This window comes from Eublepharis macularius, chromosome 11 (assembly GCF_028583425.1).
Source record: "Eublepharis macularius isolate TG4126 chromosome 11, MPM_Emac_v1.0, whole genome shotgun sequence".
In the NCBI taxonomy this organism is placed as follows: domain Eukaryota; kingdom Metazoa; phylum Chordata; class Lepidosauria; order Squamata; family Eublepharidae; genus Eublepharis; species Eublepharis macularius.
The window spans coordinates 94,117,250-94,135,418 of record NC_072800.1 but is presented as its reverse complement, the minus strand read 5'-3'; the positions used below and the strand labels follow the sequence as shown (position 1 = coordinate 94,135,418).

Sequence of the window (18,169 nt, the reverse complement as noted above, 5' to 3'; positions counted from 1 at the left end):
GGAATCGAATCAAGACGATACATTCCTCGGTGAAGAGGGATGGGTTGTGGCTCATGGTGGCTGGATCTGGGAATGCATGTGTTGTGGCTTTTTGACATTAGAATAGTTGCTTGTGGAGCCTGTTCGGTTCTTTAAACCTTTAAACGTTTATTAAAATGCTTGTAGCCCAACTTTCCTCTTGGCTCAAGGCAGCTTTTGAAGGCTGTCTTCAGACATTGCCGCAAATCCTAGTCAAGGAAGCTTAAGTAGGATTTGGCAGGATGTCTGGAAATAGACAAGTCCTAGTTTTGTTAGCCAGCAAATAGGAATTGGCAGCCATTTGGTGGGGTTGCATTAACTGTGGGTTAGCATGCAGCCTGCACTGATGAGCCATAGAAATGGCCCCTGCCCCACATCCAGAGCCTGCTGCGCTACGGGGTGAAAGTGAATTTGCCAAGCTGTGCGCTGGGAGGAAGAAAAACATAATTGGGAAACCAACTCTGCACCATATTTTGGGTTTACATTACATAGTGTGGTAGGGGCTCTTGATTGAGCCAAATGGAGGCCTGGACATGCTGAGCAGTGACAGGATCAGGAAAGCTAGACAGGGTTTTTGACACAGGGGCTCTTCAGACCTTGCCACTGATCTGTGTGGCCTGTGTGTGTGTGTGTGTGTGCCCAAGACAACTACATAAAGTTTTGCAATGCACTGGTTTTCTGCAGGCAGCGTTCTTGACAGACGAGTCATTATGGAATTCCTTGATGATAGGAGGCTTGAAAACCACCCTTCAAGACATTGACTTCTTTGCAGCATATTTCAGTGTGATATTTATTAACCTTGATCACAGCGAAGGCCAGGAGAGAAACTTTAAGCTGGAAGATACAGACAGACAGAGTGTTCTGTTCTATCTTGCTACTTTTGGAGAGCAGCACAGTGAATCATTGTGCTCTGGGAATGGTTACTATTGTAGTTCAGCAAATTCCCTGGACACTTACGCTATGGTACTTATGGGACTGGCATTGAGAACTGCTACTCAGGGCTAATTTCAATGCTGAATACTGGTCTATAACGAATGGGGATCGTTTTTTAAAATTCTGTATTAAATAGATCTCAGTGATAGGTGTATGCGTAAGACTTAACAGTTTCTATCTGCTACCTAGCATCCCTTTTCCTTCCTCTTACTTGCTTGGTGCATCTGGGTCAAAGAGCAGAAAGAACTTCATTTCTCATTTGGTGCTTTCCTGGTGCTTGTCATATGCTGTCCATAATGCAGGAACCTTTGGTAGTCTGTTAAGAAGCAAAGCAGAATGGTAGACTCCAACAGAACAGAACCAGAAGACTCCAATTGGTGCAAAATGCTGCGGCTTGACTGTTATCAGGAGTGAGCAGGAGCAGGAGCATCACCCCCGTTCTGCAGTCACTCCATTGGCTACCCATCAGTTACCGTGCTCAGTTCAAGGTATTGGTTATCACATACAAATCGCATCACATTGGTTATCACGGCTTTGGCCCAGCATACCTACGGGACCACCTCCCTCCCTATGTTCCTCCATGGCAATTTCACTCATCTGAACAGGGTCTCCTGCAGGTGCCACCCTGCACGTGGGTGAAATCAACAGCAGCCCGTACACGGGCTTTCTCTGTGGTGGCCCCTGTGCTGTGGAACGGCCTGCCTGAGGAGGTCAGGAGAGCCCCCAACTCTTCTAGCTTTCCACAAATGATACAAAACCAAATTATTCAAAAAGGCTTTTATAGTGTAGGGAGGGGTCTCAAATGCTCCGCTAATGAGTTAGGGACCAAAGACTTCACCACTATGTTGCCTTATGTACTGTCAGTTGTTTTAATATGTGCTCCTATGTCAGCCCTAGAATTGCTTATGTTCTGTTTCAGCATTTCTTCAACTCTGTATTGGATTCTTGCTGATGTTTTGTCTTTGTAAACTTGCATTTATTTCCCCTGTGGCATTGTTTATGAAATTGTCCTTGATACTGACTGCGCTACTCTCACACTGTGTAATCCGCCTTGAGTCTCAGTAAGAAAGGCGGACCATAAATGACATACATACATACATACATACATACATACATACATACATATATACATACATACATACATACATACATACATACATACATACATACATACATAGCCAGTAAAAACAGCAAGCCTAATAAGTGGTGAATGAAAGTATTGCACATAGCTATGCCAAGAGTGCAAACTAATACAATATGAAAATACATACAAAATTATAATTTGAGGTTTTTAATTGTTGGAAGTGTAGCTGTTAAGGAACTGAATTTATTGAATAAAACATTTAAAATTCATTGATCCCGACTGCGTCCAGGGATTATTTCTTGCTTAATTAGTAACCTGCTGACAAGCAGGGAAACTGTCCCGCCTGTTGCAAAATCATGTTAATGGGTGGTTCACATTGTTCCCTTTTGCAAAGTAAGAATACCTTTAGAAAGGGCAGCTTGCCCCTCATTAGAGAGATGGTTCCAGACCTTTCTACCCCCCCCCTCTCCCAGTGGTTTTTAGCCTTTATATGTAATTTGAGGTGTATCTTACATCATCTCTTCTGATAATGAAGGAAAGGTGAATTCCCTGGTGCCTTGTTGTACAGTAACTGAGTCAATAAACAAGGAGAAGGCATGGAAATTGACAACTTGGCATTTACCTTTGTCCATAATGGCAGATGACATGAAGAAGGCTGGATTACTGTCTGTACCAGTGCTAGAGATTTACCACTGCTTTCTGGCAGAGACTGCTATGGAAAGTCCAAAGCAAGGCCATCAGTGCCTTATGCAGTGGGAGTTCGGCATTAGGTCAGATTTGGTTAATGGTGGAAGAATGCAGTGTAGTTCCGCAGGTCACGTTGACTAGACAGTTCAGGAGAGGTTTCGCATCGCCATGTCTGCCCTCCTGGTCAAAAAGGTTAGATTTCTCTTCCTCTATTAAAAGACCTGGGCTCTCCCTGCCCCTCCGACTGTATTTAGTGGTACTGACCGCTGGCACTTTTGGGGGGTGATCCTCAAGTCCTGAGGGGGGAATTGGTAGAAAATATTGCAAGTATAGGACTGTTTGGAGGTGTTTGATTCATAGGGTTGCCATAGGTTGGAGGCGACTCAACGGCACATAGCACACACCTTGCAGTCATATAGATAAGTAGTGGTGCTTTTTTAAAAACCATGAAAACACTGCAAGGGATAGCCCTGCTTTCTCCCTCAGAACAAAGTGTATATTTGTGGGTAAACCCTGGAAAACAAATAGTAAAATCTCAGTACAAATATGAGAGTAAGTAGGGTGAGGTAGGAGTTATTCTGGGTTACAGTGAATAAGCATCCCTTTAATACAGAAAAGCAGTGATGGCAGGAAAGGTGAGGGGATAGCACTTGGCCTGAACCGGTGGTGAAAACAACGTGTCTTTTTAAAAAGGGGCCATCATAAAGAGGACATGGGGGTTCTCTCCAACACAGCAAGTTAAATCCTGTGGATTTTGTCAGTGGAGCCTTCCCCAATGAAAGATGTTTGGAAGAGCCCCTGTCAGAGGAAAGCGCCTCCACTAGCAAAATGGATCTGCGGAATCCAACTCAGTGATCTGAATGCTTTCTCACATTCACCTGTAGGGCTGTGCTATTCGGGTTTCGCTTTGGGTAGAGATACCCGAAGCATACCTGATTCGGAAAGCTTCGGAATACCGAAGCAAAGCTTTCCGAAGCATTCGGAAATGCTTTGGAAAGCTTCAGGGCTTGTTTAAAGGGCCCTGCCACTGGTTGCAAGCAGCGGCGGGGCTCTTTAAACATCAACCCCCCACCTACCTTGCGGGGGCTCCGGGCCGGCTCCTCTGCCGCCGCCGCTCCACCGCCCAAGCCTGCGGAGTGGTGGGGAAGGCCGGAGCCGCCTCCTCCGGCTCTTCCTGCCCCTCAAATGGCCATGGCGTGCTGGTGGCTGGCAGCCATTTGAGGGGCAGGAAGGGCCGGAGGAGGCGGAGAAAGACTTTCCTGCCCCTCAGATGGCCGCTAGCCACCAGCACGCCATGGCCATTTGAGGGGCAGGAAGAGCCGGAGGAGGTGGCTCCGGCCTTCCCCACCACCACGCAGGCTCCTGCGGCAGTGCGGCGGCGGCAGAGGAACTGGCTGGCTCCAGGCTGCACTGCCTTGTGCTGCCGCCGCCGCCACCACGGCGGCGGTGCCAGCCCGCTGCCCAGCTGGTGACCCTCCCGCCACCAGGTAAGTCAGTGGGGATTGGAGGGGTCTCCCCAGGGTTGGGTGGGGGGTGTAGGGGTTTCCCCAGGGGGGTGGGGGTAGACGGGTTGCCCCAGGGAGGGTGGGGGGGGTGGTGGGGAGTCCCCTCCACTCGCTTCAGTATGCTTTGAATCTTTATGGAGCATACCAAAGTGATTCCCGAATCGATTTGGGGGTATTCTGAATCGGTTTCCCGCTTCGGGTGAATATCCCCACCCATGCACAGCCCTATTCACCTGTGGACAATAATAAAAAGACCCTGCTCTGGATTGGCTTAAAGCCCATCTAGTTCAGAAATCTCTTTTCCACAGTGACTGGGAAGATGCTTCCATCAAGCTGCCAAGCGGAGGATGAGGGTGCTGGCCCTTTCTCCGAGAGGAGGAATTCCAGTGGGGTCCGGGTATGCATGAAGCAGCCCTCAGTGAGAGTGACTCTGCAGTCATTTGCATGATCTGCTTCTGTGAAGTAAGCGTGGATGAATAAGCTGTGCTTGTCCTGTAAACAGGAGAGCTTGTTGTAAACCGTGGTTGATCTGGATATCACCAGAATAATTGTGTAAAGTTGTTTGATGCCCCGAAGGCAAAGACATTGGTGTGAGTTCATTATGTGGTGTACTGGAGAAGCAGGTGTTTCCTGTGAGCGCGAGTCCTCGTGGTGAAATCAGCAGAGAGGAGGCGGCTGCAGCACTCTGTTCAAAGGTGTAAGGCTGCTCTCTGGGCCACCTAGGTCAGAGTCGGTGTTCTGCTTTGGAAGTGCCAGCTTTCTTTAATTTGGAAAGCTGTTACAAGCAGTACACTACGTGGGGAAAGAAAGTGATTGTTTCCTAAAGAAGAGTCAAGGTCAAAGAACATAGCACTTTTTCACTACTTTGTGCAATTAATATTTATCGCAGCTACAGATCCTTTTTTGTTCAGCAGTTTTGAGAACAGTTTGTGCCCCTCCCCCCCCGCACCCATCTCTTTCCTCCTTGCTGCTCCTCTCTCGTTTCCCAAGTTTATGATTAGAGGGGAAATTGTGGAAGAAAAAAAATAGCCACACAGCAGTTGGAGGTCTCAGCTCCTTGTCGGAATTTGCAGATTGTTGTGGGCCTCCAGTGGGAACACTTGACTTGTGGCTTTCCCACAGCAAGTTTTTTCCCGCTTGGCTTTTGTGTGTGTCTGCATATTGGAAGAAGGCACAGTTCTTCCCATGGGAATGTTCAAGGAGAACAGTAGCGGACTAGCGTTCCTCTGTATCGGACTTACAAAGAGAGTTTATTCAGTACGCATTCTTGTTTTTCAAAACTGAGTATTTTCCTCAGCAAAGAAAGTGGCTTACAATTAAAAACAATGTAACCATATAAAAACAAGCCATTGGCCATACACAGCATAAAAACTACCCATAAAACAGAAGCAGGCCATTAAAAAAAGCTAGTAAGATAAAAACCTCTAAATTATTATCATTTATAGTCTTCCTGTCTCTCAAGGCAGATTACAGGTATGATGATAAAATTTTGTCAGTCAGTAAGCAGATTGCAAGATGTGGTAAGACTTGAATCTAACAGCAAAGACTCCTAGTAAGACACAGTACTGCAGTGGGGCTGGGGTTGTGGAACGGGGTGGGGAGCAAGAACCATGCATGCAAATGCTGCTCTGTAAGGCAGCAAGATAATGCAGGATAAACTGTATTCCTAATAAGGCACAGATGTGCTTGCTATGGTAGCGTTCAAAGTGCAGGATACAGGATATGGTATAAGAACACCAGTGCTGAAAAACTGACTCTGGGTCAGTTTCTTACTTGCCACAGCTCAGTCTGACAGCCACAATTATGATTCTTAAACGGAATAGATTTGAATGACTACCTATGTATGTCAGTGTGAGAGCTCCGTTATGTTTCTGTAAATACCAATAGCTTGTGTGGTGCGGTGCACAATGGTGGATGGATGTGGAGGTTTGGGGTTAAAATTGTACTTGCCGTGGACTCATTGTGGTGTTGAGCAGTCCCCCCAGGGTTCAGCAGCTAACCTTTGCACCTGAAGAGACTGCAGGCCACTCCTTCAGCTCTGCTGCCTCTCGGAGGGCAGGATATCCCTGACGGTTGAGCTGCTTCCCATCGCACCTGAAGGTGCTGTGAAGAATGATTGTGTTGTTTAAAATACTATATTGGCCATTTTTTGTGTGTCGTGATATTCTACTCTTTAGTCAGTTGAAGAGCTTCTAAAGTTGAAAAATGACTAATAAAATGAAATGGTCTCTTTATGAATGCGAGTACTATGGAAATGAAAAGCTATACACCTCAGAATCCTGGAGTTCTTTGGATGCGTGTTGTAAGCTTTGCTAAAAAAAAAACAGGTTGTGTATCTTCATTACTGATCTTCACCTTACAGGTGCAAAATTTTCAAGAGCCTTAAATCCACAAAAGGAAAAAAAAGTGCGTTTCTAGGGGAGGGAAACGGAGCAAAATTTTGAATGTAAGCAGTGTTGGAGAGGCCACAGTCCATATTGCTGCACGCTGTGCTGGCTGCGTATCTTGCGCTCGCTGTCTGAGAGGTAGGAAAAATAAGTTGGAAACAGCGTTTGTGTAATATATAAGTGTATTATTATTAGCAGAAGATAGCCGATGATGCAGCTGGAAGAGCCAGTGTCTTCATTACCCAAGGCCCAAATGTTTTGAAAGGAGCTAGCCTGATCTCTCTCTGCTGTCCTCTTGCAAGGTCTTGTCTGAGTTTATCAGCTGTCCTTCGAAGGTGACGAAGGCTTCTACATAAATGTTATGAAATGCTATCTAGAGCATACTATGTTCTGCAGCTTATTCTTTGGCATTTGAAAAATGGCTTAACATAGCTCTGAAATGGTGTTTGTTTGAATAGTTCGGGATCTTTTGAGTTTTCAGAAAAGAGAATGTGAAGAAATAGTGGGTGGGGTGATAATGGAGAACTTCGCTTTTGAATTCCCCTCCTGGCTTGTTTTATGGCTTTGCTTTATGATCTGGATTCCTCCTGTGCTTTCTCCAGCCACCTTCAGCACAGCGAGGGAAGGACTCTGCTGCCCGGCAGTGGGATCTTCTGCAGTTTACCTCCGTATCTAAAAATACAGTGTGAGAGCACTGATTTCTTTCTATATCATCAACAAATGAAATTCTTTGAACATTTAAAAATACAAATGATGTGTACATGTTCATTCCCTCTTCCCTCCAGCACTCGAGGGTCACAGGGGTAGCTTGCTGGGAAGAAATTTCAGGGGTAGGTGTGGATATCATTACACACAGAGGCAATTTTACCAGCAGAAATGAACAGGAGTCTTTGGGCATTGTTAAGGCGAACAAGATTTTTATCAGAATAAACTTCTGTAGATTTAAGCCCACTTGGTCTGAAGCGAGCATTGTCTCCCCGCTAGACACACATTTATATATGAGGTTATGGGGAGAAATAACAGCCAGGTCAAGGGTTTGTGAAATGTAATGTTAAATTCAAATATAATCAAGAAAAGTACAGAGGCAATTACCAGGTTCAGTTCAAGGTTTTGGTGATCACACACGAAGCCCTTCATGACCTGCTCCCTCACAGCTGTCCACCCACCCACCCCGTACTCCACCATCACAGCTTTGCTCATCTGAACAGGGCCTTCTGCAGGTGCCACCTTGCAAATGGGCAAGATCAGCAACTGCCCATACAAATGCATTCTCTGTTGTGGCCCCCCACACACTTCTGGCATTCCACAAGCTATGCAAAACAATTGTTCAGGAGGGCATTTTTATATAAAGGTGATAGGGCCGTATGCAGTGGTTCATGAAGGTGCTTCAATAAAAGGAATGGGACTTTGGACTATGCTTCCTGCCTTCAGTGGGATTCAGGTGACCCTGAATGACTCTCAGTTAAGAGCCTAGGAGTTATACTGGATCCATCACTGCTGCTAGAGAAGTAAGTAAATGCAGTTGCAAAAAAGGCCTTCTCCCAACTCACACTAACCTGGAAGATGCCCCCCCCCCCACCTTGACACAGTTGATCTGGCCACCTGGATTCATGTCATGGTAACATTGAGACTAGACTACTGTATTGCACTCTACATAGGTCTCCCCTCAGAGTCAACTTGGGCACTCCAGCTGGTGGAGAACATCGCAGCTCTTTTGCTATCAGGAGCTAGGTGGAATATAAATATTACTCCTATTCTGCAGTCACTCCATTGGCTACCCGTCAGTTATCAGGCTCAATTCAAGCTTTTGGCTGTCCCATGGCCTTGGTCCCTCATATCTACAGGACTGCCTCTCTCCCTGTGCTATGCCATGATAGTTTTACTTGCGTGAACTGCACTTTCTGTAGGTGCCCTCTTGAAAATGGACAAAATCAACAGCTGTCAGTATATGTGCATTCTCACCTTATGGAATAGCCTGCCTGAGGAGGTTAGGAAAGCTCCCTCTCTCTTGGCTTTCTGCAAACTGTACAAAACTGAGTTATCAGGAAGGCTTTTTGCTCCGGTAATAGTGCTGTGCTGTAAGAAATGGCTCAGAGAGAAGCCTTAGTAAAGGTGCCAGAACTGTAGACTGTTCTACCGGGTATTGTCTGTTGATGTAGCTATGCTCCTACTGGCTAGTTTTCATGTCATTAAAGATGTCGTGTTTTAATGACATGCTTTGTTTCAGCAAAGGTTCATTTCTGTGTTCAGATTTGTGCTTGTTTTTAAATTTCTGCAATCCATACCCTGTCCTGTTTGTTCATTTAATGTCCTAGTTGTTCATGCTAACTTGCACTGTGAATCTGCCTTGGGTCTCATTAAGGAAGGTGGACAATAAACAAACAAACAAATAAATGTCTTGCTCACATTATATTGTTTTCAATATATACAATTCCACTTCTTGCATCCTTAAATAGCTTGTCTCGTACGTACATTTTGTTTCACATTTTTGTAATCACTTTGCTTTTCAGCTGTCTTATTCTGTTGATTGTACTGATTTACATTGCGCAATCCTCCTTGAGTCTCAGTTAGAAAGGTAGGCTGTAAATAATATAAACAAGCAATAGCAATAGCTGGCCCTTTCTCTAATACATTGAAGTGAGTTAAACCTCTTCACAGGTCTGATGAATCGCGCTGCCGAAAAGCACATGCTGGAAAAAATGTTGCTCTTTAAGGAATCACGAGGCTTGACTTTATTTTGCTGTAGCAGAGAAACATGGCTACTCCTCTGGACTTCCAGCCGCTATACGGCAGGCGTTTTTTCCCCCTCTCAGCTCTGACTATATCCACAGATACCAGACTGTGGGCCCATTGGGACGTGGCAGGTGGCGCTGGGTTTGTCCCAGGGATACGCCATCGTTTTACAAAGCCTGATTCTGGTTGAGAACCATGTGGACGGGGGGGGGGGGGGAGGGAATCCTGCCTTTCCCTCAGGGCAGTTTCCCCGAAACAGCACTTGAGTGGGTGGGGGAAATAATGCACCCCAGTGCTATTTCAGGGAAGAAAAACAACGGGGCGGGAGGCAGGATCCACTCCAGCCAGAATTGTGCCCCCACAGCGCAGATTGAAGTGAGGTCCTGGCTCGGCAGGTGTGTCCCTGGGAGCCGGCTGGAGACGTCCATTACGCCTCGATAGGCCCTGTGTGGAGGGTGCCTGTTTTCTGTGAATCTGGGATCTTAACGTTTACCTGCAAGAGCTGCGTGTTTCGGAGCTTAAGTATCTTGACAAATCATCCATGCAGGCTGTGAAAAGAGGATATGAGTGACACCCCCTGTTTCCCATCCTCTGTCACCTGATAATTATATATAAACTCAAGTAGCTTTCAGGTCGCGGGACACGGAAGAGCCTGCCTGCTGGCTCTCGGAAGCGTCCGCATCTTTCCTGCAGCTGCATCGCTGCCTTTTCTCCGTGCGTTCTCGTTCATCTTATCCCCTGGTTACTTCTTAAGGCTACATTGGCTAGCGTTCCGGATAAATTCATGGCACCCACGGCTGGGAGCTCTTGTGATGCCAATGTAAGGCCCCCCCCCCCGGCTTCATTGAAAGGCGTGGCAGTGCCCCATTTTGAGGAGGGGTGCTTGATGGAGGGGTGTGTGTGATGAGATGGTCCATGACAGCCAATCACAGGGGACAGTAGCAGAACCCCCCCCCCCCCGCCCCGGTTGCTCAGACTGTGAGATAACCAGACGGGGAGGATCACATCAGCCACTAGGGAGTATTGCTGCTGCGGGGCTTCCTTGAATGTGTAATTAGCTTCCCGTTAGTTTTGTCCTTGGGGCCAGATATTTGGGTTGGTGCGCAGGCTAACTTCCTGCCTCACGTCCTTTAGATCCCAGGCTCGAGTCCTCTGAGAGAGGTGGGGGGGGGTACCTCTGAGGGTCACTGAGCCTGAAAGTTACTGCACAAGTGTTTTGTTTATATGTCTGCTTCGGGGCAGGAGGTGGGGGTGCCACAGCAATCCAGATCCCCCCACATTCTGGTACAAGTGCTTATGTACCTTGTGGAAATGTCTTCTCTTTAGCTGGGAATGGCTCTGGGAAGGCCAGGCCTGAGGTGGTTTGGCTGTTTTCCCTTCTTGCGCTCATGTGCCCACCCGCCTTCTCTTTCAGAGTCGTGTCCTGAGTTGCATCTCTTCTGGAACGGGGCTCATGGTAGGCGCCGCGGAACCCTCCACTGATGCTTCCGGGGATGGCAGCGAGCTGACGGACAGCTGAGGATGACCTTGACTGATAGATTGCGTGAGAAGATATCACAGGCGTTCTACAACCACGGGCTGCTGTGTGCCTCCTGCCCTATTCCCATCATCCTCTTCACCGCCCTCTGTGTCCTAGCCTGCTGGTAAGAGTCTCTTTCGAAATATTTGTTGATCCGAGGTTAAGGTTGACACTGCCCGTGCTGTTGTACTTTAAAAACAGAATATTTTAAAATATTGCTTGTATCCTACCAGTCCACACATGCAGGTTTAAAGTATTCCCCAGCCTAAGGCCACCTTCCTCCAATGAAAAACACCTGAAGTCTTGGGGCTGCTTCAGAGAGCTATGGAATTGAAGCGGAGTGCCTGCTTTGGGTGGAGAAAGTCCCATATCCAGTCCCTGACATCCGCAGATGTTGAGAAGGACCCTTCTCTTTCTCAGACGATGGAGACCCCCTCTCTGTGTTAAGGAGACACTGCTGAGATAGATGGAACAGCGTTCTGGCTGTCTCAGGAGAAAAGAGGGGTTACAAATAAATATGCGTGGCAACCTGGCGGTGCTGTGTGGTTTGTTCCTTCAAGGTTCCCCTTGGTGAAAATGCATTGCAGACCCCTTCTTGATTTCACAGGTCTGCAGGCGTCTTCTGCACACAGATCCATTTATTCCCCATGTGCAACAAGATTCACCTTCCGAGGCTTACTGAGGCGCTGTAACTTCTGGTTACCCTTCAAAGCATTCTTAAGCCTTTTTACCAGCAGCTTGTGATATTCAGATGCTCTTAGAGGTGTCTGTTTTTCTTAAGAACTGGTTAAGTTACTAACTGTTCATTCAGAGGCACTCGAAGGCAGGCTCTTGCTTGGCTGACAGCTCAGTACAAAGGACAAACTGCAAAAAGGGCAAGTCAGTCGACAAGATCGAACCTTCACCATCCCTGCATAATGTTACATTTTTTGTTTGGGGGAATGTTGTATGAAATATGAAGAGTCTTGGTTAAGCAACATCCTCCTGCCATGGATCAATTATGCATGATCAAACCAAAATAAGTAGGTCAGTCTACAAGCAGGCAGTTACCGGGTTCAGAATCACCCGTGGAGCTTTTTTCAGCTGTCAGTTGGACAAGTAGGGACACAGAAATTGATTAATAACATTCGATTTATATACCACCCTTCAGGACAACTTAATGCCACTCTCAGAGCGGTTTACAAAGTATGTTATTATTAGCCTCAGTACAATCACCCTGTGAGGTGGGTGGGACTGAGAGAGCTCTGAAAGAGCTGTGACTGACCCAAGGTCACCCAGCTGGCTTCAAGCGGAGGAGTGGGGACTCAAACCCGGCACTCCAGATTAGAGTCCTGCGCTCTTAACCGTTACACCAAACTGGAAAAAAGGGTTCTCCGTAGTTACTCTGCAAACTTTGAGCTGAATGGTGTCTTAGAGATGAGCCTGGCTGTAATCTGCAGTATTGCACAATCCTTCCTGTATGAGTTCAGAGGTGCTGATCTTTGCACATGAAACTTTGATGGTTTCTCTGCTGTCCACGTGCTGCAGAACTGACCACCAGTTAGTGGTTTGCTGGAAGAGGGACCATGCATAGCATCATTGCCCTGAATTAGAACGAAGAGCTGAATCTCGCACTGCTCTGGGTTTTGGCAAGCTTTGATGTGAGAGCACAGATCCAAATGCGAATCAGAGAACTAATTTTGCTCAAATTAGTTTGGCTTTTGAAATTGACTTGTAGCTACTGTTGCAAGCGTCGAAAAAACTAAAGGGGGATCCGAGAAGGAAAGTGTTGTGGTCATCCATAATCCATTAATTGAAGCCTCAAAATCAGCATTGGAGTGTTTTTTTCATGCTTTCTGTGCTATGCTTGGGTCTAGAAAAATCCTGAGAATTTTTGAACTTGTCCAGGGCAGAACACAGGTCAAGAAGCGACGTGTTGGAAATCCAGGGAGATAGCTTTAGATTAGACGTCAGGGAACAGTTCAACACAGGCACAAGCAGCCTTGGAGAAGTTATGGGGTCTGTTTACCTTTCCTTACAGTTGCAAGGGAAGGTGATGCAGTTGGAGATTTGGTTCTCAGGTGTTCGTGCCACCTTTTAAGTGTTAAAGAGGTGTTAAGGTGACACGGAACTCTGTTTTGCTGTACGTGGTTTATCTGGCATTTGTCATGGGATACTGTAGCTGTAGAAATTCCAGTTTTACAGCCAGAAGGTCTCTTGTCACTACTGCAGCTTCAAAACTTGTGTTTGCCTCAAAACGTCATGCTTCCTGTTTTGTGCCTCCTAGCTATCCATTGCTCAAGCTCCCATTACCTGGAACTGGACCTGTGGAATATACCACCTCTGTTAAGGATTATTCTCAGCCTCCAGCCTACCCAGCCCACCAGCAAGGAGAGCTTAATGAGAGGCCCGACTGGGTATGTCTTCCACAGCAGAGGGCGATGAGCAGGCTCAGAGTTGCTTGGCTGTTTCTGTATGAGGGGTAGGGGGGGGAGAACTTGGCTGCCCCTTTATTTGTGCCGCCTCGTGCCAAGGCACAGACTAGCCCACCTGTTTCTTTCTTCCTCTCCTGTGTCTTCTGTGTGTTGGCTTCCCTTGCTCTACCCACAGATCTGATTCTCTCTTCTCCCTCAAATCCTCTTTGAAATCCACTTCTGAAAAGCCTTTCCAGTACCAGTTTAGCACCAGTTTTGCTGCCTGCTGTTCTTTATTCGGTGTTGCTGTCAGCCCAAACCTCGCTGCTGTTTGAAGATATGGGTGTATGGGAAATGCGCATGAGAAGATATGCCTCAAGGAATCCTGGACAAGAAGGGAAAGAGCTGCAGCACAGAGGCGTTTGGGCAAAATTCTTTAAGAAATGAGCATGTTGGATGCTCAGTATGGAAAGGGCCTGGCACGCCCCTGCTTGCCCGCTCTGAGATCTGGCCCCCCGTGCTCATTTGTGTCCTCTCCCTCCACAGTACACTGGTGCTCCTGTAGCCTACATCCAGCAGGTCCTGGTGAAAGCGGCAGTCTCTCCGTGGCCCAGGCACTTCCTAGCTGTCGATGTGTTTCGGTCGCCACTCTCCCGTGTCTTTCAGCTTGTGGAGGAAATCAGAAACCACGCCTTGCGAGACGGGTAGGTAGCGGAGACAGAGGTGATGATGGGCTTGTGAACAGTTTGCTTCCCTTTGTCCAGGAACATTGCAAAATAGCTCTGTGCTGCCGGGTTGTAGCTGCTGAAGCACAGGATGGTTTGTAAATGGCCTGCCTAGGTGGTGGGACCTTCACCACCTAGGCAGGCCATTTAATGTCTGGGGCACAGTTTGGGCATCCAGAGTTCCACTTGTGTCCTGTTTCTTAAGATGATGTCTTGACATCTCATCTTTACAGAGAACTTGCAGAGAGTTTTAGGTGGGTAGCCATGTTGGTCTGCAGTAGAACAGCAGGATTTGAGTCCAGTGGCACCTGAGAGACTAACAGTATTTTCAAGTATCAGCTTTCAAGAGCTCTTGCAGTAGGATTTGAGTCCAGTGGCACCTTAGAGACCAGGAATTTCAGAGTGTGAACTTTCAAGAGTCAGAGCTCCCTTCTTCGGACGCACCCCGTTCTGAGATTGTAGTAACCTGCATTGCAAGGAGATTGATGGACCCTGACACCTGGAACCTGCAACTAGATCCGGGGCCTGTGCTTTGGAAGCAGCACATGGTGATGATATGCTTATCCTCTGACTTACAGATGGTGGATTTCTTCCTTTCCCCGTCCCCTGAGTCAAAGTTTTGCAGAGTTAGTTAGGAGGGTGAAAGGGAGTGATGAGAGAGATCGTGCAGGCTAGAAGTTTGTGTGCATATGCGTGGTGATGATGAAGAAAGCGAAAAGAGTAACATCATTACAGCCAAAGAGGGGAGAAGTTGTCTTCACTGTGGCATTTTAAAATTGCAGGACACAAAGTTAGTTAGGATTGGGGGAGGAAAAATGATCAGAGCACATGCCAAGGGTTGTATCAATGCCAAGGGTTGTATCATGTGTAAAGCACATGAATTTCACATGGAAAAGAAAAACACCAGAGAGGCAGCTTGCCACTCAAGAGAACTGACAAATGCTTGTAAAAACGAGCTTCATGTTTGTTGCCACTTACTGGAGGGATTGTAAATGGAGTTTCATTGATGCTTTCTGGTTTGGCTATTTGTGAACACGGCGATAAGCTCCATCTCTTGGCTTCTTTTTCTTTTCAGCTCCAGTATCAAAAGTTTGGAAGAAATCTGCCTTCAGGTAACAGATCTGCTGCCCAACCTAAAGAGGCTTCGGGGCCTGCTTCCTGAACATGGCTGCCTGCTGCTGTCCCCCGGGAACTTCTGGCAGAATGACCGGGAACGCTTTAACGATGACCCCGACATCATCAAAACAATCCACCAGCACGAACCAAAGACGCTGCAAACATCAGCTACCCCCAAAGGTAGGAAGCCTTCAGTGACTGGAGGCAGATTAACAACGAATTTAGCTATGGAAGTTCTGACGGCAACTTGACGTGACCTGATGGAAGTGAGACTTGCCCGTCCTTGTGTGCTTCGCTAATTCATTTCCAGTCTGTTGGGATTTGTAGTGGTACTTGGTGGTGGTGCTGGAGTCTGGGCATCTTACATGGGAATTGTCTAGACAGAAGCTGCACCTTCTCTCTCATCCGGTATTATTTTTCCTTTGCATCCTTGTACCTTTGTGTCGTTATACTGACTGCATCACTTCATTAATTTAATCTGCTAATCTCTTTGGCAGAAAATGGAAGCGGCTTCTTTACAATTCCATCTCAAGGCTTTTTCACCTTTCTTCAGCAAACCTAAATCATTTGGGGGGGGGCTTATGAGTAAGCCCCTCTACGGAGTCTCTGTCAAGGAGAACATTTAGCTTGCAGTTTTGAAAGGGGGAGTTTATAGGTCCAGGAAATGCTTGTTGTTTGTGAGAGCGTGAAGTTAATTCCCCCCCCCCCCCCCAGATCTGCAGAAAGTGCCTCCTTGAGCAGGAATGTGTGTCAGTTTATTAGGAAAGCAAGAGGTGTTAGCTGTGCTAGTCTGTAGTTGCAAAATAGTAAAGAGTCCAGTAGCACCTTTAAGACTAACCAACTTTATTGTAGCATAAGCTTTCGAGAACCTGATGGTTGCATCTGACGAAGAGAGCTGTGGTTCTCGAAAGCTTATGCTACAATAAAGTTGCATCTGAGGAAGAGAGCTGTGGTTCTCGAAAGCTTATGCTACAATAAAGTTGCATCTGAGGAAGAGAGCTGTGGTTCTCGAAAGCTTATGCTACAATAAAGTTGCATCTGAGGAAGAGAGCTGTGGTTCTCGAAAGCTTATGCTACAATAAAGTTGCATCTGAGGAAGAGAGCTGTGGTTCTCGAACGCTTATGCTACAATAAAGTTGCATCTGAGGAAGAGAGCTGTGGTTCTCGAACGCTTATGCTACAATAAAGTTGCATCTGAGGAAGAGAGCTGTGGTTCTCGAAAGCTTATGCTACAATAAAGTTGCATCTGAGGAAGAGAGCTGTGGTTCTCGAAAGCTTATGCTACAATAAAGTTGCATCTGAGGAAGAGAGCTGTGGTTCTCGAAAGCTTATGCTACAATAAAGTTGCATCTGAGGAAGAGAGCTGTGGTTCTCGAAAGCTTATGCTACAATAAAGTTGCATCTGAGGAAGAGAGCTGTGGTTCTCGAAAGCTTATGCTACAATAAAGTTGCATCTGAGGAAGAGAGCTGTGGTTCTCGAAAGCTTATGCTACAATAAAGTTGCATCTGAGGAAGAGAGCTGTGGTTCTTGAACGCTTATGCTACAATAAAGTTGGTTAGTCTTAAAGGTGCTGTGAAGAAAAAATGCAATGTTTCAGTTGTATCAGAAGCAATTTCTTGAGAGTTAGTTTAGAGGCTTTGTTGCTGAGAGAAATCCTCCCCCTTGCTCTCCCCTCCCCAGAGGCCTTTTTCGTCTCTTACTAGCAGCAAGCTACTTTCGCTTTCCAGCCTCTCTCCTTGAGATAAGATAAGATGTTCTCGTTGATGTCAAGTCAAGCCTCCGTAGCTGAAGCTTTTTTTGTGAGTTAATTGGCAATCAAAGTTGCACCTGGTGGGTTTGGGCCGTGCGCCAAGAGCTGCAGATGTGACCCGCTTCCCTTTTGCATGCGGACACCTGTTTCTCAGGTGATGTTGGCAAGTTGTGACCCGATTGGCTGTCAGGCCTGAGCCACTGTGGCCTCAACTAGCATAAATTGGCTACTAAAAACATGGCGTCTGAGCTTGTGGTGGGTGTCAGCAAGAGACAACTGCCCTTGCCCCTTTGTTCTGCTTCTGGCGCGTTTTGTGAGGGACGCTGAGGCTCCCAACTTTGAGATGGCAGCTTGACGTTGTGGACTCTTGACCAGAGGCTTTGATTGCTGCTTCTTTGAGGCCAGCTTGCTGTGCCTCCTAAGGAGTCACTGGGGCACGTAGGAGTTGGTGCTAACAGCTACAGCTGTTTTTGTTTTGTCCTCACATTCTGTCTTACGCTTTGTGATAACTTTGCACTCTGATTAATAAACAATTATCTTTTTACCCTGTGTGGGTTATTGTGACTCTGATGCCTCAGAGTTACAAAATCTTTGTTGAACTCACCCTGTGTGTGCTCGAGAACCACCTACCATCATAGTACTTTGTGTTGAGACCTCTGCTTGCAAACCACCTTTGCAAGGTAGACTTCTGTTCTGTTAATTCCCTAGTGGGCTCTGGAGCTTGGCCCCCCTGCTCCTCAGCCTTGGGATAGATAAGGGAGCTGGTGGCTGCCTACCGAGGCAAGAGTGAGAGTTTCTCTTCTTGCCCGTTTTGTAATTTGTGTGCTGTTTGAAAAAGGCCTTCCAGGCAGCCTGTGTCCCTTCCCCTTAGCAGGGTCGAGGCAGAGGGGCTTGGAACCCTTGACAGGTGCCACTGGACTCTTTACCGTTCAGGAAAGCAAAAAAAAAAAAAAGATTCCTGCCTGATCACGCCTTTCAGACTTCAGTTTATTTCTCTCATTTTCCTCAGATCTATTGTTTGGAGTTCCGGGGAAGTACAACGGGGTGAACCTGTACAACCGGAAGCGGGTGGTATCCTACACAGTCACCTTGGGTCTGCAGCACTATGATTCCAGGTGGGGGTCCAATTCTCATTGCATGTTCAGCTGATCATGAAAAGGTAGTGGAAAACACCACGACTGTCCTGGGCTCTGCGGTTCCTGGTTTCATGAACCCAGGGCCCCCTTTCTCTGCCCTCTAACACTGTGTTGCCTGGATCTTAGGACAGTATCTAGCATGTTTTACTAATATGATCTTAAAATCCACATCTGTCCCCTCT

At 46.9% G+C, this 18,169-nt stretch overlaps 1 protein-coding gene across 1 annotated transcript in view; it reads left to right on the top strand.

Moving 5' to 3' along the window:
- Positions 1-18,169, top strand: part of SCAP (SREBF chaperone) — a 53,686-nt gene that overhangs the window by 10,726 nt on the left and 24,791 nt on the right. Inside the window, exons 2-6 of the mRNA XM_054991280.1 lie at positions 10,762-10,990; positions 13,133-13,262; positions 13,806-13,963; positions 15,060-15,280; positions 17,861-17,966. Coding sequence (XP_054847255.1) covers positions 10,869-10,990; positions 13,133-13,262; positions 13,806-13,963; positions 15,060-15,280; positions 17,861-17,966 — 737 coding nt within the window. The 5' untranslated portion in view covers positions 10,762-10,868. The remainder of the gene's footprint in view (positions 1-10,761; positions 10,991-13,132; positions 13,263-13,805; positions 13,964-15,059; positions 15,281-17,860; positions 17,967-18,169) is intronic.